General features: G+C 40.4%; 1 protein-coding gene across 2 annotated transcripts in view; it reads right to left on the minus strand.

The window, feature by feature from the left end:
• Positions 1–17,489, minus strand: part of LOC108677311 — a 56,578-nt gene that overhangs the window by 30,554 nt on the left and 8,535 nt on the right. For both annotated transcript variants that reach the window (XM_047879919.1, XM_018165524.2), the window contains exons 9-31: positions 17,188–17,380; positions 16,811–16,965; positions 15,959–16,080; positions 15,574–15,705; positions 11,701–11,914; positions 11,314–11,453; positions 10,961–11,124; positions 10,264–10,437; positions 9,905–10,014; positions 9,225–9,380; positions 8,011–8,139; positions 7,149–7,342; positions 6,641–6,823; positions 5,448–5,736; positions 4,932–5,073; positions 4,242–4,315; positions 3,880–3,979; positions 2,800–2,978; positions 2,384–2,518; positions 1,644–1,790; positions 1,396–1,492; positions 849–994; positions 315–494 (exon numbers count right to left, since the gene is read on the minus strand). In XM_047879919.1, the coding sequence (XP_047735875.1) occupies positions 315–494; positions 849–994; positions 1,396–1,492; positions 1,644–1,790; positions 2,384–2,518; positions 2,800–2,978; positions 3,880–3,979; positions 4,242–4,315; positions 4,932–5,073; positions 5,448–5,736; positions 6,641–6,823; positions 7,149–7,342; positions 8,011–8,139; positions 9,225–9,380; positions 9,905–10,014; positions 10,264–10,437; positions 10,961–11,124; positions 11,314–11,453; positions 11,701–11,914; positions 15,574–15,705; positions 15,959–16,080; positions 16,811–16,965; positions 17,188–17,380 (3,555 nt within the window). The remainder of the gene's footprint in view (positions 1–314; positions 495–848; positions 995–1,395; positions 1,493–1,643; positions 1,791–2,383; positions 2,519–2,799; positions 2,979–3,879; positions 3,980–4,241; positions 4,316–4,931; positions 5,074–5,447; positions 5,737–6,640; positions 6,824–7,148; positions 7,343–8,010; positions 8,140–9,224; positions 9,381–9,904; positions 10,015–10,263; positions 10,438–10,960; positions 11,125–11,313; positions 11,454–11,700; positions 11,915–15,573; positions 15,706–15,958; positions 16,081–16,810; positions 16,966–17,187; positions 17,381–17,489) is intronic.

A 17,489-nucleotide genomic window follows, 5' to 3' on the forward strand; every position in this document is an offset into this window, starting at 1 on the left:
AATGCCACGCAACGTTGCCGTCCTGGTCCTGAATTCTTATTTAGCGCTCGGTAGATCCTCCACACGGAAAAAAAGAATAACACTGCAAAATGTCGAAGACATTTTCAAGAACAGTATTTTCCTGTGCAAGAAAAAACGGGCAAACCAAAGACGCTGTTGTCTTTAGAAGCGGCTTGAAATCTGATAAATTTATTTTGTTTATTACGCAAATATAGCGCAGTAAGAGATACCAAAAGCTTCTTAATGTAAACTATACAAATAGTCTGTTGTTATTTTTAATGTGAATATCTCATAGTTTAAAATATATAGAGTACTTCTATGGTAACGAAAGCTTTCTCCCAAGTGAAGAGCGCAGTGACGTTAACGTTAGCCGAGGTCTGGTCCGGCAGCCGTGCAGTGAGCAGGAGTTGGTGGTGTGACAGCGGCGGGTTCGTTTCATACGTGCCTATCAGGCTCATTTCGTTACCTGCTCCTATTGAGCCTGTAGCACCAATCTGAGTAGTACAGAAATAAAAAAATGCCTTACTTGCACCAAAACCTCAACAAACTTAAAAAACAACAGTATAAATGCCTAATTCGTATAATGGCCGCGTTAAACGACGTGCAAAACACAAAATGCAAACGCTAACTCTATCCTTACTAGATTACGGGCCGTAGCATTGAATTCAATGAACGGAAAGGTATGATATTTTTCAATACAAGGAAGATTCAGGTATGAATGGAGTTCATCTCTAATAGTAATATCATTTCCATATTGACCATCTTAACAGCCAATAATCCACACTCCCGATTCACTACGAGGCCTTAAGAATATTTCTTAAGCTGCTTGCTGATTTAAAACCACTGACGTTATACAAGCTCTTCGAAGTCTCGTTGATGGTTACGTTGATTAGAACTTCTGATAGCGACGGAACATTCAAGGCGAAACTTCCTGAGCCGTCCAACCGGGGACCTGGGACCTTCTGTAGGTGCAGGCGTGACGAGACGTCGCGTCCTGCACAACGAATAATTTCGAACTAATTCGTATAGGAACTTTTCCGCAATTAAAATTCTAAGCAAAAAAATTAGTTAGTTACAATTTATACTCAGAATTTCAACAACTTTACCTTTCTTTACTACTTTAACTGATCGTGAGGACGAATGTAGTGATCTCCGCGTGGTAACAATATCTTCTGGTATAAAAAATGCTGGAAAAACCAAAATCGTTATTGTCTAAGAACCTTAAATCTTTCATGGAACCTATTGCCTTCATATAAGGACATCAGGAAAAGAATCATCGACGAAAGTAGACAAATAAAATGAATTCTCGTGCCAGAATTATCTTCCCAAACTGCTTGCTAATGCGTCGCTGAAGATTTTCGATACATGCAAATAATTTCAAAAATTTCGGCCTACCTGAGACGAGTTGGAAGACGAAGCCGGTGGAGACGACATCGGTCCAGTCAGAGAGAAAGTCTGCCGCCAGCATCACGTCTATGTTGCTCATTTTGTGCTGCAAATATAGTTTCTTGAAGTTAGCTGTTCGATTGGAAAAGTTCATTAAATTTTTCATGCATTCATTCCACTGAAAAGAAACAAATGCTAGGAAGATGTTCAGCACAATGGATCCTAAGCAGTATCCAGTTACGAAATGCTTCACCAACCCCGAGAGCGAGCTTGCTGCTGATCAACGTTTGCTCCTCTGAGTGCAGGAAAGTGAGACTTCGATGGAAATTAACGGCGTGATCGTCGTTGTGGAAATGTTCTCCGAAGTTTAGCATAATGTTCATCTCGACAGACCCACGCTTCAACTGGCAGCAGAGGACATCAACGCAAATTAAAGAATAAATATTAACACCTGGAGTCTGCGGCGCCTTGTACTAATATTTCATAAGCCATTAAAGTCTGATATGTTTTAGCAGCATATCTCGAGACCAGACATGCAAGAGCCGCTCGTCATTCACGTTGCTGAACACACTGACGTAACGAGAGCTGATTCGTGTGACACTCTACATAGGTCTGAATGAATCGTAAAAATGTGGTTATCTATTCTATAAATTACATCAATAAATGAACCCCGCACATAAATTCACTACTCAAGTCTCCGAAGCCCTAACTTGTTTCGTTCCCCATTCAACTTCAATCCAGACCCAATCACAAAAAATTAATCGTGCGACAAAAATTAATTATGCCTTTTTTCGACTCCAAATGGGATTTCCCTTTCTTCTTAAATTTCTGCCCATTCTGTGCCGCCTCTCGTGCTTCTTTACTTTCCTAGTGGTGTTGTCCACGTATACAAACACACATACAAAAGCACCATTTAAGAACGCATGCGTGACTCGTTCTGTTGTTAACTCAGGAACTACACACTGTAGAACAGTCGAAGTCATAGAGAGCGACTTACCCGATACGAGTTCTTCCAGACGAGATTGAGCGTGGGAAACTGAGTGAAGACGACCTCGCTGTCACTCACGAACTTATATTCGGTGTCAGACGTGTGCAGTAGAGTGTAATCCACGGTCGTTCTGTGCTGTTCACCCTAAGAACATAGTCATTCAGTATAAATAAACGCTTCTGCCCACTCAAATTTTGTTTTAATACAACATTCTTCTAGCGAGTACATAGCTTTCGCGAACAAGTCGCGTTGTACCGAAGAAGGATTTATTTGAAGGAAAATAAACAAAATTAGTGATTTATGTTAAGGTGACCGCATATAAAATAGTATCTCTGACTGTAGAATTATCAATTAAATGCAACAAGAGCAAAGAAGACGATGAATGAAAGAGTTGATGTAAAGAGATAATATTAGATTTCACTCACCGCAATATTATAATCGATGTTAAGATTAATACTCTTCTCATTGGCCCCCTCCTTGACCTCGCCGTGCAGCTCGCCCCTGATGAGCGCTTCTTGAGTCGTCGCCTCCAGCCCGCTGGCCGAGAACTGCAGCCCGAGGCTGTACACCACAGACCCTTGCTTCTCCAGGGCCTCTATTTCTCCTGTGATTATAACCCATTTGCAGTTTAGCAGTTTCATGATCAATCAATTGTAATCATTCAGGAGTGTCGAAGCTTTAGTATTATTAATAATGATATATTATTAATGATGTGCCGTATTACTGTCATAATAGATTCTTCGACATAGAACTGTTCAAAATAAATGACAATAACAATCATATCCACAAGATAATTTCATTCATTTTTGTATTTTATCAACCAGTTTTCCTATTTAGGTATCAGTTCGAAAATAACTGTTATTTTATTTGACCAACTATCGTGGAGATTTTTTCTGAGCTTGGTCGTAAATTCCGTGGACGAGGAATTACTGTGAAGAATATTAGTCCAGCTGCGCTGTGAGAAGTCGAGAAGAAATGCTGTCTTTGAGGTGCACTTTGACTTCAGCACTTTATTTATTTATTTATACATTTATCTTGTTGCGAAATTGTAACGTCATTGAAATTGGTGATTAACGCACCCAGTTTCTGCCCATCATGCGCTTTGGTCAACTGTATTACTTCTGGCAAAGTTGCCCGATTTATCATAAATGTTGGGTCTGGCAAAGCTGCCCGACTTATCATAAATGTTGGGTCTGGCAAAGCTGCCCGACTTATCATAAATGTTGGGTCTGGCAAAGCTGCCCGATTTATCATAAATGTTGGGTCTGGCAAAGCTGCCCGATTTATCATAAATGTTGGGTCTGGCAAAGCTGCCCGACTTATCATAAATGTCGGGTCTGGCAAAGCTGCCCGACTTATCATAAATGTCGGGTCTGGCAAAGCTGCCCGACTTATCATTAATGTCGGGTCTGGCAAAGCTGCCCGACTTATCATAAATGTAGGGTCAATTAACATTTTTTGATGTACTGCCAATACATTTATGAAGCGTCAAAAGAAATGTTTACCTCCGAGATTGAAAAGATCTCTTCCCCTCCATTTAATTTTCGCTGTCGGTATCAGGTTTTTCCGACCATCTTTCTCGTGTCGTGCCATGTTCAGTTCCACCTGAAACCAAAACTTGCTATTTGCATGTTCACTGGTAAAAATTATCATGATTTGTATTATTATATGTTATTATACTATATTAAAAATGAACTGCGGGACTCCGTAAAAACCTCAACAAAATTTAAATAAACCCATGAAAATTGTTCACAGCACCAGGCTATAGCTGTGCAATATGTAGTCATATATGCCACAATAAACTCTTAAAGAAGCCTACAAACATTAAATAGATCTATTTAAATACTCGCGGTCCTCAAGCTCTCACCTCGGCCACCAGCTGCCCATCAATTTGGCAGACCAAATCAAGTTTCTTGACCGATCTATCCCACACAAAGCGACCTGAAAACAAAAAATTTATTTGTTATGATTATGTTTGGACCTGGAAGCCGCATGACATTAATTTCTTGAGCTTGCGCCAACAACAAGCAAACCATGGCACAGAAAGTTGTAGTATAAATCAGCATTTGAATTATGAGCCTGATGTGATATTGAAAGTTTTTGTACTGGATGTAGCAAGCACAAAATATTTGTATATGATTGCAAATGTGTTGGGTTAGGTTAGTAAACGATACTTGATCCGAGTTTGGCGAATTCGAGTTAACACTACAAGACTTTAGGTGCTTCGTTGGTATAGAACTCAAAAAATGAAAGTGCAGAAAACTTCTGAATCAAGAAGAGGTGAATTTTACAGAGCCAAAATTTATTATGAAGGAAGGTTTAGTGGCAGTAAAATATTGATTCGGCGAGGATGCAAAAGGCAACAATCGAAGTAGCTGAACTATTGAAATCTACTGACAATCGACGAATGAAGGTAAAAATAAAAAAAAAACATATATATATATAATGAATATCCGCATTAGGGAACATTTAAATATTTGTACTCCATGTCTCATTGTATATTTCAGCTTTTATAGTTTGTAATGAAATTATTTGAAGTACATGACGATTATCAAACCTTTGGCGTCAAAATTCCACTTGGGCGTACTGATCTTGAGGTCAGCAGTGCGCTGCAGAGCGTTAAGAGCCGCCACGAGGCTGTGCTCCCTGGAGACAGCCGTGCCTGGAGTGTTGCCTGATAGTATCAAGCGACGCTCGTTCTGTAGAAGTGTGTACCACTATAACAATTGCACACAATTGCTTAGAAAATGTAATTTACGCGCGACAGATTATATGCATGAGCATTAATTTATGATATATTGAAACAGGAAGCAAATTTCAGGGTTACATGATTTTTGGAAATTTCGGACTATATTTCTGCCGTCCAGAATAGTGCGTAATACCAATTCTCGATTAGTTTCTATTAAAAGCAGCGTCAAGCTCTCACAAAATTTTATACACTAAGAAACGAAGGTATACAAGATATTCACCCAATCTGCACCGCAAGTCGTTCAAAACAATAAGAAAAAATAATAGGTTCATACGACTCTAATGGAAAGCTGTTTTGCGACTATGTGGCAGCAGTCTTGCTCACCTCATTATTGTTGAAGCTGTACCGGACTTGATATGTCCCCAAACTGGGATCGCTTTTGATGGCCACGACATTGAGGTGTGCAGACCCAGTTAGTGGGAAGCTAGGAGCTCCCTCCACCTCAGAGGTGTTAGGGAACAGAACAGACCAGCAAGCCGTCGCTCCTATCTCGTCGGCGTACGGAGTGCAGTCGTGTGTTTCTACTTTCTTATCAGCAACTATAATTTCAGGGTCAACTCGTAGCGTTTCACCACTCGCAGATGCTGAGCCATGAAGCAGGAACAGATTTGACCTGCCGTCGGAATATAAATTGTCCGAATTGCGCCATAAAATTCGATACGATTCCTCAAAAAGTGATGCAGTAGTTCACATGCCGACAAACAACGGACAGAAATATGCTATGGGCCAGCAATAACGAAGATATTAACGCTGGTTCGATTAAGGTTTGTAATAACCAAATAGAGGTTAAAAATAGTTTGATTTGAATATTTTTAATGGTTTGAAAATGGGTCAAACAATATATAACAATATATTCAATATTAATATTAGAACTGATGCGTGCTGAACGCTATCAACCAAATGGCGTTATTTGCACAAATACAAAATAAAAATTGCACACAAGCCTTGTCAGTAATTCAAGGAACCTGCATGGAAAGCTTGATTTTCGTAATATATTAAAAATTTTACTTGCAATAAGGACACTATTTTCTTGGAGAACATAAATGTTTTAGGCACATCTAATTTAAAGATATAGTTTAAATGATTCGACATATCCAGAGTTAATTATTTTGTCAGAGATAGACAAAATAATTACGAAATTTTTGTGATACGTAAAGAAAATGTTCGCTCCGTAACTCGAGTGGACGGTCCCGCCGAGTTGAGAACTACTAGTATTATTCATAACGCTTTTCGCTGCGTGAAGTAAAGACATTCTAATACAAATTTTTTTTCTAACTTACACCAGTCAGTTCACACATAGAGTGAAGATAGCTGAAAATGAGGTTCTGAGAACTGGAGCATTGTTAAACATGGTGAGACTTTTATATTTATGAGTCAATTTCATCCTAGACAAATTCGACGTGAGAGTATGCTTGCTTGGCTGTATAATCAGGTTAGTATTAACGTGTGCCTTGTAAATTCTCAGCCTCACTGATATAAAACCAAAAATATTGTAGCGTTCGCTTCCCTGAACTCACGTGACGTTGATGAACTCGACCTTCTCATTAGGCATGTTGAGGTCGAGGTTAAGCGAGCTCATGCCATTAGCGTTGATGCGGCCTGACAGAGCGCTCCTGGAGCTCAGTGACGCCGCCACCTCCACGCCAGCCACCGCTGCCATGCCGTCGATCTTCAACGTCGCTCTTATGTCGCTAGCAACGCTGCCACACAGTTGATATTTGACGATCATTACAAGCGTTTGTAATACTCTTGCGAATTTAACTCTTATCTAAAGTTTTCTAACACACCGATCAGAGATAATCTTAACTTTCAACATACATTTAAAAATAAAAATATAAAATAGTATCAAATAAAAGGGGTTTCTGAGATATGGGGATGAAAAATAATGTTCAAAATTGTATCTCCTAGCAAAGAGAAAAACAAATGATAGTGTTAAAAATTACGGTCAGTCACTGCACTAACCGTTTAGGATTAAGTTATCTCCTGCACAATAGTGAATAAGGAAATGTTAGCATCGTAACAGACCTTGGACTGAGTGTGCCGTGGATGTCGACGCTGGGGTTGAAGTCAGGGTAGAGCGTCCCGAAGCGCACGGTGGCCGTGGCTAGGACGTCCAGGGACAGCGTGCCCGTCAACTCCAGGGAGACGGGCAACCCAGCGGACGTCGCCACACGACCGAACGACTCAATCGGACGAATGCTTTTTTGCAGCGATAGTGTCTACGAGAAATAACAAGAGATAATACGAGGATAATCTGCGTCTTAAAACTTAGGAAGTAGTGTTGGGGAATCAGGGTAGTTCTACTCGTGAATGATTTTTTTTGAGTACCGGATGTTTTTCAATATTAGTTTTAATCGAAAAAACTTGTCCATTGAATCTATGACTAACATTGCACACTAGATTAGCTAGATTGGGCAAACCATAACAGCTGGTGGAATACGAATCCTGCTCGCTATTTACCCAGTATTTTCACATGAACTATGAGACAACTATGACGGCACACGTCGAGTAATTTTTAGAAAATGTAGTAAAATTAAGTGAATTATTGAACTGTTAAGTTTGTAATGCTGGGTATAAATAGCCTTCTTGTATCCTTATGTAATAAACTGTGTTGGTACGCTAATCTCTATACTGCTCACGTCGGGGCCAGCAATTTTTATCTGGGTTGGCATTGCCGTGCAGTGTGATTTGAAACTGAGAACATTTCGAAGTTAAGTACCTCCTAATGTGTAGGGAGGTACTTAACTATCTATCTTTAATATTTGATCTTTTTAATTTGGTCTACATCTTTTCACTTAATAACACAAATTTCTGGAAGAGAAAAATTCCACAGAGTACAACTGATCGCGTAGTGAACGTAACTATGCGATGGGAAAATAATGCCCACCTCTCCGTTATTGAGTCGCTCGATGAGTCTCGTGGGGTCCAATTTAGCGAAAGCCTCCCTGATTGTTGTCCCTCCGTGGAGGTGTTGGAAGAAGACGTCGTTCCCAAACATGCGAAGTGCCATCGAAAGCTGAAAGAAATGGAGAAGTATTGGTCCATTCAACATTGTCGGCTGGTTTCAGTTTGCACTGGGACGATCGAAAATTTTAATTTCAAAGTACAAATCGAGTGAAGGAGCGAGCCGCTGTACTCATCAGCTAAGAGGCATGCATAACCCCGCCTGTGGAAGTAAGCAATTCACCTACAAAGACTCGGGATTTTTCAGTAAACCTATTGTTTCTTCACAGCTCAAAGTCCTGTTAAATAGGTTTACACTCAGTAAACCTATTGGTTCTTCGCAGCTCAAAGTCCCGTTAAATAGGTTTACACTCAGTAAACCTATTGGTTCTTAGCAGCTCAAATCCCTGGCAGATAGCGGCGAGCTAAATTACATTTGACGTACAGAAAAGGTTGAGCTGACCCATCATGATATCAATAATCTGCTCCAACACCTCTAGTGTGCAGCAAGCTAAATAGTTTTCCCAAAACAATATCTCCACCGAACTCCTGGCATTATGATGCAACATTTTACCTACTTCAATATTAAAACCCATTTTATAGCGTTTCTCGTCAACTAAGCCTTATTCTTTGAAGCAAAGATTTCATAGAGAACTTCGGCTCAATTTCTTTCCTCTACGACAAGCTCATGATATCGGTAAAGTTTGAAGAGGGAAATGTTTGAAAATAATAAAATTAAAATCCCACTGAATATTCAATACATATTTAAAATGTAAACCAAACCTATACGCGACTATTTCGAATTTTCCAGGGTAACTTACATACTTGATATTTCAACGAAAAGATACGATAACAGCAAGAAACATAAATTCTGCCCCAGTTTAATGGCACAAAACACAATGTTCAACCTCTAGCGAAGAAATTTTAAAGTTCATGTAAATAATTGATTGGCCATCCTAGTAAACCTGAGTCTCCAACAATCTACGACCAATGTCTTTTAAAATACATTTGATCGCCAAAAAAAGTGAGATAATTAGTAAGGTAAGCCGTTATCAGATCTGGAAATTCTTTAATTACTTATCACGATTAATTCAGCTTATATCAGTGAAGCATTGCAAGTAATGAAGGAGCAAATGAATGAGTTACACAGCTCCTCACCTCTGGCTGCTTGCTGCGGTACGCCTCCGCGGCCCCGGTGCGCTCAATGAGAGCTCTCACGGCGCTGTCTTTGATGTCGTCAGAGGTGGGCATGGGCATGCTACCCATGAACATGTTCTCTAGGGGCCTCTCAAAACCTTCTAGGCGAGTTTCAAACTGTGAGGGAATATAATAAAAAAGTTTGTAGCTACGTCGAACGTTTGGGCTTGCGCTACAGAAAGTATTGTAAGACAAGTATGCGTGAAGGTCACCGTCCCAAAGTGCTGGAAAACTGACAGTTATTTCCCAACCGTCTCCTGCAGCCAGATATTCATCTCGCAAACGGCTGTTATATTTTAAAGTTATTGTTGATAAGTGCACTTTTTCTCACCACGATTAACCAATAATTAATTTTTCGAAGCAGAAATAACTTACATTTGCAATTGCTATGTGGTTATTGACTCGCATTTTTTCGTACATGTTTAATAAGCGGTTAATCATCATAATCGGCGGTGACTGATGTAAATTTTAACAAAATCAAAGATGCTCGTCACAATAATAACTCATTTGATTGAGTAAATGAGAAATGTTTCAAGTGAACGCCTTTGTAAATCGCTGTTTAGTGAACGCTGCCCTTGAGTTGCCTTTCCCTATGACATAAAAACTACAACTTTAGAATAAATTTTTGCGCACGTTCTCACTTCTAGCCAGTTGACGGACTGCCCGAAGAGATCCGTGGTGAAGTTTAGTGAGGCTGACCGAGGAATGTAGGACTTCTGAGAGAACACGACGTTGCCTTCCACACTTCCACCTGATAAACACAATCTAGGCTTATACCCCGAGACAACAAATTAAGGTCCACCACTTCGTTGAGAAGACTATAACGGCAATAGTGGCATGTGGTCGATGTTTCTGACAACAGGTCATTATTGCTTTAATTACTTTAGTTTTATGTGGCCTTATATTCCCAAGTTTCTATAATTTTGACTCGGACATCACCACCTGGCACATTGTGGATAGTAGTAGCACAATACGTGTAGTGATATATGCAGCAACGTACCGATATTGAGAGGGTCGTAGAACAGCGACCACTCGTAATTGCGAGAGAACTTGCGGAGGTCGGTCCTGAACTTCTCCTGCAGGATTTGATTAGAAAGCAAAGCTTGCACGGCATTACGAGACGGGAGTGAGCCTTCTTGTATATTGGTCAGGTGAGTCCACACGAACGATCCCACTGTGGTAACAAACGTGTTAATATGGGCGGCAGTAATCCTTTTTGCGGCATTATTTAATATCTTGGACTGGAAAAACATATGTCGGTTCTTTTCAAATGACTATAATACAAGAATAATAGTAAATGTAAAGATTTTATGCAAAAGATCGTCGCTAAAATTAAACATTCATTCAATATTTTGTCTCGTATGTGCTCATTATTTCATTTCTGACCTGACAACATAATAACCAATTACTCAGATGGTGTATCGATCTTGCTTGCAATAGCTTGGCTCGCAATTTAACTGTCTACCAAAGAAAACGTCTAAGTCAAGTACGACTTTGTGACCCAACAAACTTGTTGACTTCTTAATTTTGCTCCTAAGGAACTGGAGTCATTTTGCAAATAAGTCACTTAAAGCTCTAGATTGCTGTTTAAAAACCTTTCTTGCAAATGCCCCACGCGATTGCCTAGTTTGCATCCTTAATTCTACCCTCAAGTAATCTGTAGGTATTTTTGAAAAATATGGCACTGGAATGAATACCTTGGTTGACTTCTTCATCATGCAGCACAGACATGACCGTCGCTAGAACATCGTAGTCAGCACAACGCATCATTCCGAGGTACGACCAGATACGAACTTCCGAGTCTTCTCGCATGTCTTTGAAAAACTCCATCAGAGGATGCGTCAGATTGCAGTGGAAGCGCCTTTCATAAATTTCAAGAAATTATTGGGTATATAATTATATCATTTTTCAAAAAAGTTATTTGTTTAAACTGCGTTTAAATGAAATTTACAATTAATTCATCGGAAAATTCTCTTCAAGAAGATATTAAAATATTCAAATTGGCTTCATCACAGTTTCTAAGGAATGACCGACCGACGCTCCAAATCACCTGAAGGAGTTGACGGCGGCCACTCGAATCTCGTCTTCATTGCTGGGCTCGGTGGCGGTTATACAAGCTCGCAGCAAGTCGACCGTCTGTGACGTGGCAGCCAAACCGGCGTTGCCAACGCCTTTTATGGCCAGTAACGCCTGAAAAATTATCTAGCTTTTAGTGACATCAAGTAAATATTACAGTTTATTAGTTAAACTATCCTGGGGGCAGAGTACTGGAAAACTTTTTTTCCTTTTCCTTGCACTAAAATCCTCTGTTACAGGTTTTTACAGATAAGGTGTAATGTATAATGTAGATAGAAAGCTATTGAAACATTTTTCCATTGGTTCTCGACTTCAAATTACAGTTGTCAGCTTTCAACAATTATACGAGTATGTTCAATACCCTGATCTTTTCTTCGGGGGTGGTGCTGATGCAAGAGTCCTTTAGGAAGCCATGCAGAGAATCCATAATTTGTTTGACCTCCACATGGGACTGACAGCCGCGGTTGTGCAGGCAGTAAGCGTTCACTAACGCACCAACTCCAATAAAGGCTTCCGTTTGTACTGATGGAAGAGATAGAAGACCAGCTGCCTCCTCCAAAGTCGCTTTAGTTGGTCTGGGTGCATAAAAGTAAATTTGCATCACAACATTTTCTTCGGCCCCCCATGGTCATTGCTGGTGGTTGTAAGTGTGCTCTCTTGTGATTCACTTAGATCTAGCAGCCTTTTCACAGTGAGGGCGTGTCACTAGGAACTAGTTGCTCTACTTTTTTCTACCTCTGTTTCCACTCTTTTTATTGTACATACGAGTTACGACTGTATCCCCATCTCATACTTGTGTTTTCACTCCCCCCTCCCCATGCCCTCATGCCCCCTCCTCCACGGGGTACTTCTGCCTCTAACCTGATGCGGGCTTGTCCCAAAGGGCGAGAGACAGTAATCCCCACGACTTAGTCTCTCATCTCACTCATTAAGCCACCACCCTCATCTTCATCCTCATCCAACCCATCATCAAACGTATCAGAACGCTTTTTAGACCTCAGACTTACCGCAATGAACTGAAAAAAAAATCGACCCAAGAATACCTACCGACCGTCTCAAAATATTTCAGACAACCTTCAGCGAACTCGACGCTCCACTTTTCCGACTGAGTGACACTGCCACTGGTTTTTACGCTGTGACTGACGACGCTACTGCGACCGACAAACTGACTTCGAAAAAGGTGGCCGAAGCATTCAACAGAATCAATTTGGCACCCATTAATTATACCCCCAGACCTTCGAGCAGAAGTCTAAACGGGCCATTTTGTACGACAACTAGACAGGGACGTATAGGAAGCCACACTGCCGACGAAATCAAACATGAAATCACTACACGACAAAGCTGGCTACACATACAGGACATCACCAAAATAAAACACTACACTCACCTAATCAAAATCATAACCACAGACACGACAGTAGCCCAAGGCATACTGACTTACGGCTACACCTACAAGAAATGTCTCAACTGCCACAAAGACCACCGCACACTAGCCGCCAACTGTCCATACAACCGCAAGCCAAAAATGCAAAATAAACAACAAGCACACACGAAACTATCAAACACAAAATCAACCAAACATATCTCGACATAGTCAAACAAACATAGTCCCATACAAACTACACAACTCCCATACAGACATTCTCACAATCATAATAGATACTCAACAAGCATCCATCACAATAGCAAGTAAATACATTCCACCCCGGATAGACTACATCAGCTACATTGATTTACACACACTTTTGAATATGCCCCATCCCGTATACCTCCTAGAAGACATAAACTCACAACACACAACATTAGGAAACAGCTCCAACCACATAGGAAGACAAGTACACTCAATATTCCAACGCAAATGAACCCACATCGGCCTCCTACTTTCCAACCCTCATCGCCACGAAAGCCTAAAATCACCAACCCAAGAAAGCCTAAAATCACCTGACAGAGTCTTATACAACAATAAAGCATTCTACAACATACACCTACAGCCTGGACCCACTAACCCGTCAGATCACATTCCCATAATAGCAACCATGGCTGCAAATCCAACACAAATACCCATCCGTCCTCGCTGATTCTTCCGCAGAGCAAACTGGACACAATACAAACAAACATTATCACAAAACACAGTACCCTCATAATCTGACCCTATACTAGAAGTAATAGACAAATACTTAGATAACTGGACAAAACGTATACAGAAAGCCACCGATATCATTGTCCCTACCTCAATACACCGCATCAAACCTCCCACGGAACATTACTCTTTCAAACACAATACCAAGCCACTCACACCAACGCTCCATCGCTAGCGCTCAACAGACAACTCATTACCCTACGTCAACAATACACACAGCATACTGACACATTCAAACACAGACATTGCAGGACCTCATTAGCACATTAGAAACATAAACAGATCCTAAAATATTCTGGTCATCCCAAAACGCATGATCGGGTCCAACACCCAACAAGCTGTCCCATACCGCAAACACAGCAACATTCAACATAACACCGGAACAAAAAATCCATATTCCGCAACCACTGACAGGACATATTCACTCAGGATGACACAGACAATGAAGACTTCGATATAGAACACATAATACATGACCACGGCAGCAACAAAGTACACCTAATTCAACTATATAATAGTTGAATTACAAAAGTACACCCTGCAGACTTCTCGCCTATCACCATTGCATAAAGACTTACAACGCAGACTAAAAACATTCAAACAGAACGCACCTGGTCTCACATTCATCACAACCCTCCAACTCAAACACCTACCCAAAAACATGATCCACAATCTACTATACATATTCAATCATGCCATTTCGGCCGGTTCTTTGCAGGACTCGCTCCAAAAATTTAGTCGAGAGTGTTCAAAGACGCGCAACATGGATAATTCCGGGATTAAAAGGCAAGCCATATGAAGAAAGATTAAAGATGATGAAGCTTCCAAGCCTCTGTAATCGACGTCTTCGTGGTGACCTCTTTGAAGTATACAAGTATACCTACGGTTTATACAAGGTCCCAGAATGAGTCCTAGAATTTGAAACAAGAACAAACACCATGGGGCCACGGCTATAAACTAAAAAAACTGCGGTGTAACACATTCATGCGACAAAATTTCTTCTTGCTTCGAGTCACCGACATGTGGAACAGCCTCCCTGACAGGATTGTTGACGCTCCGAGTATGAACGCTTTCAAGAACAGACTAGACGAAGCTATGCAGGAGCATATGTTCAGTCTTGAAATTCCTAGCATCTTACGGAACTGGCAATAAGTCCAGCAGCTATCTCCAACAATCGTCAAGTATGGAAAGATCGGGTTCAGAAAGCTGGATCAGTTGTGGCCGGATCACGAAAAGTACAAGAATTGGCAACATACCATGGCCCTATCTGTTCGGTGCCGACAATTATATTATATTCTAATACAAGATCATCCAACTCAACCTCCATCCGTCTTATACCAAAACACTCGCAAACTACCTTACAGACAGAACAGCATTCATAATAATAGATAATCGCATAAGTCTCCCGCTACAACGTCACACAGTTGTCTCCCGTGGAGCTTGTCTCTACCCCAGACTATACAGCTTCTACACCCACGACACGACCTCCCACCACATACCCAACACAGACTAGATAGCTTTTGCTGATGAAATAACACGATCAACTACAGGACATAACCCTCACAACCACTCAGCTCTACAAACACAACACGCTATATAACAGAACCTACCGTCGAACAGAATACACCTTCAAAAATAAATAGCTCACTAAGGCAAACACAAATAAATTTTCAAATAATACCCATCATTCTGCGAAACACTTCAGAAATTCTCATAGACAATACCCACTATCTATGCACGAGTTTTCCATGTAAACCTAAAACGAACAGTTTTAGGTTTACACTTCACTACACACGGCTTCAGCTCTCAAAGAGCGCAAAGAAAAGCAATGGGCTACACCAATCTACACAAAATACACAGATTTTACCACCTCCCAATCAATTTGTGCAAGAGGATGACTACAGTAAATTCCGCACCCTCATCAGAGAACGCATGCACGTTGCATCACTCTCGTAATAGTGTGACTCAGTGTGGCAACTGGCTAGGTACACGCAAATAGTGATGAAGTACTTTCAAATGAGTTACGGTTCATTCAATGCTTGTCCTTAACATTTCCTCAAGTTCAAATTCAGCATTACTGAGTTTTCTCATCACCTTGAAATGAATGCCAAAGATCTAAGCCATTCTTCGGCTCGCTCAAAATTGTTCCTGGTTATCAAAACATGCTTCATGAGAGCCACGCTTGCCGGGGTTCCCACAGCAGGAACTGCGTCCTGAAACACCAGCCTGCAACCAAAATGACATCATGTCAAACTTACATCAGATTAATGACTTCCATGTAAACAACTAAATAGCCTCTCCATAAGAAAAGGTTCTAAGCACTGGAAATGGAAATGTTCAAAAGCTTCTTCCGATCGATTCGTCGGCAAAAGTCAGTCCGCTTACTACAATATTTGTCTGACTTTAATTCTATTCTTACAAAGATAAGCAAGGATATATGTCTGAGGCAGCCACTGATAAAAGTACAGTAGATATCTACCTCTTCTTCCCCCAGTCCGTTTTGTCAGCCAATTCGATGAGCTGATGTTTATTTAAGGCCCTCAAGGCGCTGACAAAGTCGTTGAAGTCGCTTGGTTTAGCCACCGAAGAGAAGCGATTATTCTGAGAATTTAACCAGGGTATGAGGGCATTGACGGGACAACAGCAAATTGAGACCTTAATGATGGAAATACTTTTAAGGGCAAGAGATAAATAAAAACAAAGATTAGACGAAAATTTCCGGACTGGCAGATCGCATTAAAACTGTGTTTTAAAAGTTCCCGAGAACTTCGTTATTTATTGCAGTAACTTTCTTAAATGCCCCGAAATCCGATTTTGTTTGAGGGGTCAATTGTGTCATTCTAAGACCGGTTTCAAATATATATTTTTAAGTGCTACTCATGGGAAAGTCACCGCGAAAATTTCTTCCGACTACTACATCTTGGCATATACAACGAAAATGTTGCTAATATATGATATGAGGAGGGATAAACCTGAACGTACCAAGCGCATGAGCTCGATGCTGCTTGCAGGTATTTACTATATATATTTACTCAGAGAAAATTACTAGGGAAACCTTCACAAACGAAATGCCATTGAAAATGATATTCGAAATATAAACATTTCACTGAACAGCAAATGACGGCAATTCCATTTATGCAGATTTACAAAAATTATCTCGCGTTATGAAATTTCGAAAACCTATAAACGATGCTATCAATAAGATCAAATATCTCTATACAATTTGCTTTCCGTTCAATGTTTGCGGTTGAAACAAAGGAATTAAAGTTGGTAATAGAAACGTGTTTCAAAAATCAGTTTTAAATTGATTTCTTTGTAAAATTATACGAACCCTGAGGTGCTGGTCGATGCTGTCCAGGATGGCATGCGTCCGCTGCAACGCTGCGGCGTCAGCGTCTGCCTGACCGTTTTCTTCGTTGCCGCTCGGAAATTCATCATAATTTGGGAGAAATTCGTATTCCAAATTAGTACGTCGGTGAATAGCACCTGGCAACATAAACAGAAGCGCGTTATTTTACTAGCTTATTATATTCCCTCTATTGAATAATTTGAGGTACTTTTCGATACCACTTGAATAACATTATTGTGAGTGAACACTTCATACCAAAGTTGATAATAATTATTAATATACCCATAACGGGTTTTCAAGTAATAAATTTTATTATCTAGAAATTTTTGTGGTTATCTTGCATTTATAAGCTTGCTCACCTCGGCGCGAACTTGTGAAAGAAGACTGTTTGTACTGTAAGGTCTGCCTCACAACCACCATCACTCCTCCCTGGTCGCCGCTGAAGGGAGTTAACTTCCTTTCTTCAGAACATTCCACGGAGTAAATTCTTTTTTCTGCGATGTTTTGACGGCAAGAAGAAGTCGTCGAAAATACGGGGGTGCTCTGGTAGCCCTATGGTGAAAAAAATCTCATAAAAATTGCATTAATTGAACGGTCGCATCAAATAAATTGTAACTTTTTTCATGTGATTCACTAAACAAGGCAGATCATTTAGCTCTCG

Source organism: Hyalella azteca, unplaced genomic scaffold (genome assembly GCF_000764305.2).
Source record: "Hyalella azteca isolate HAZT.00-mixed unplaced genomic scaffold, Hazt_2.0.2 contig4197, whole genome shotgun sequence".
NCBI lineage: Eukaryota > Metazoa > Arthropoda > Malacostraca > Amphipoda > Hyalellidae > Hyalella > Hyalella azteca.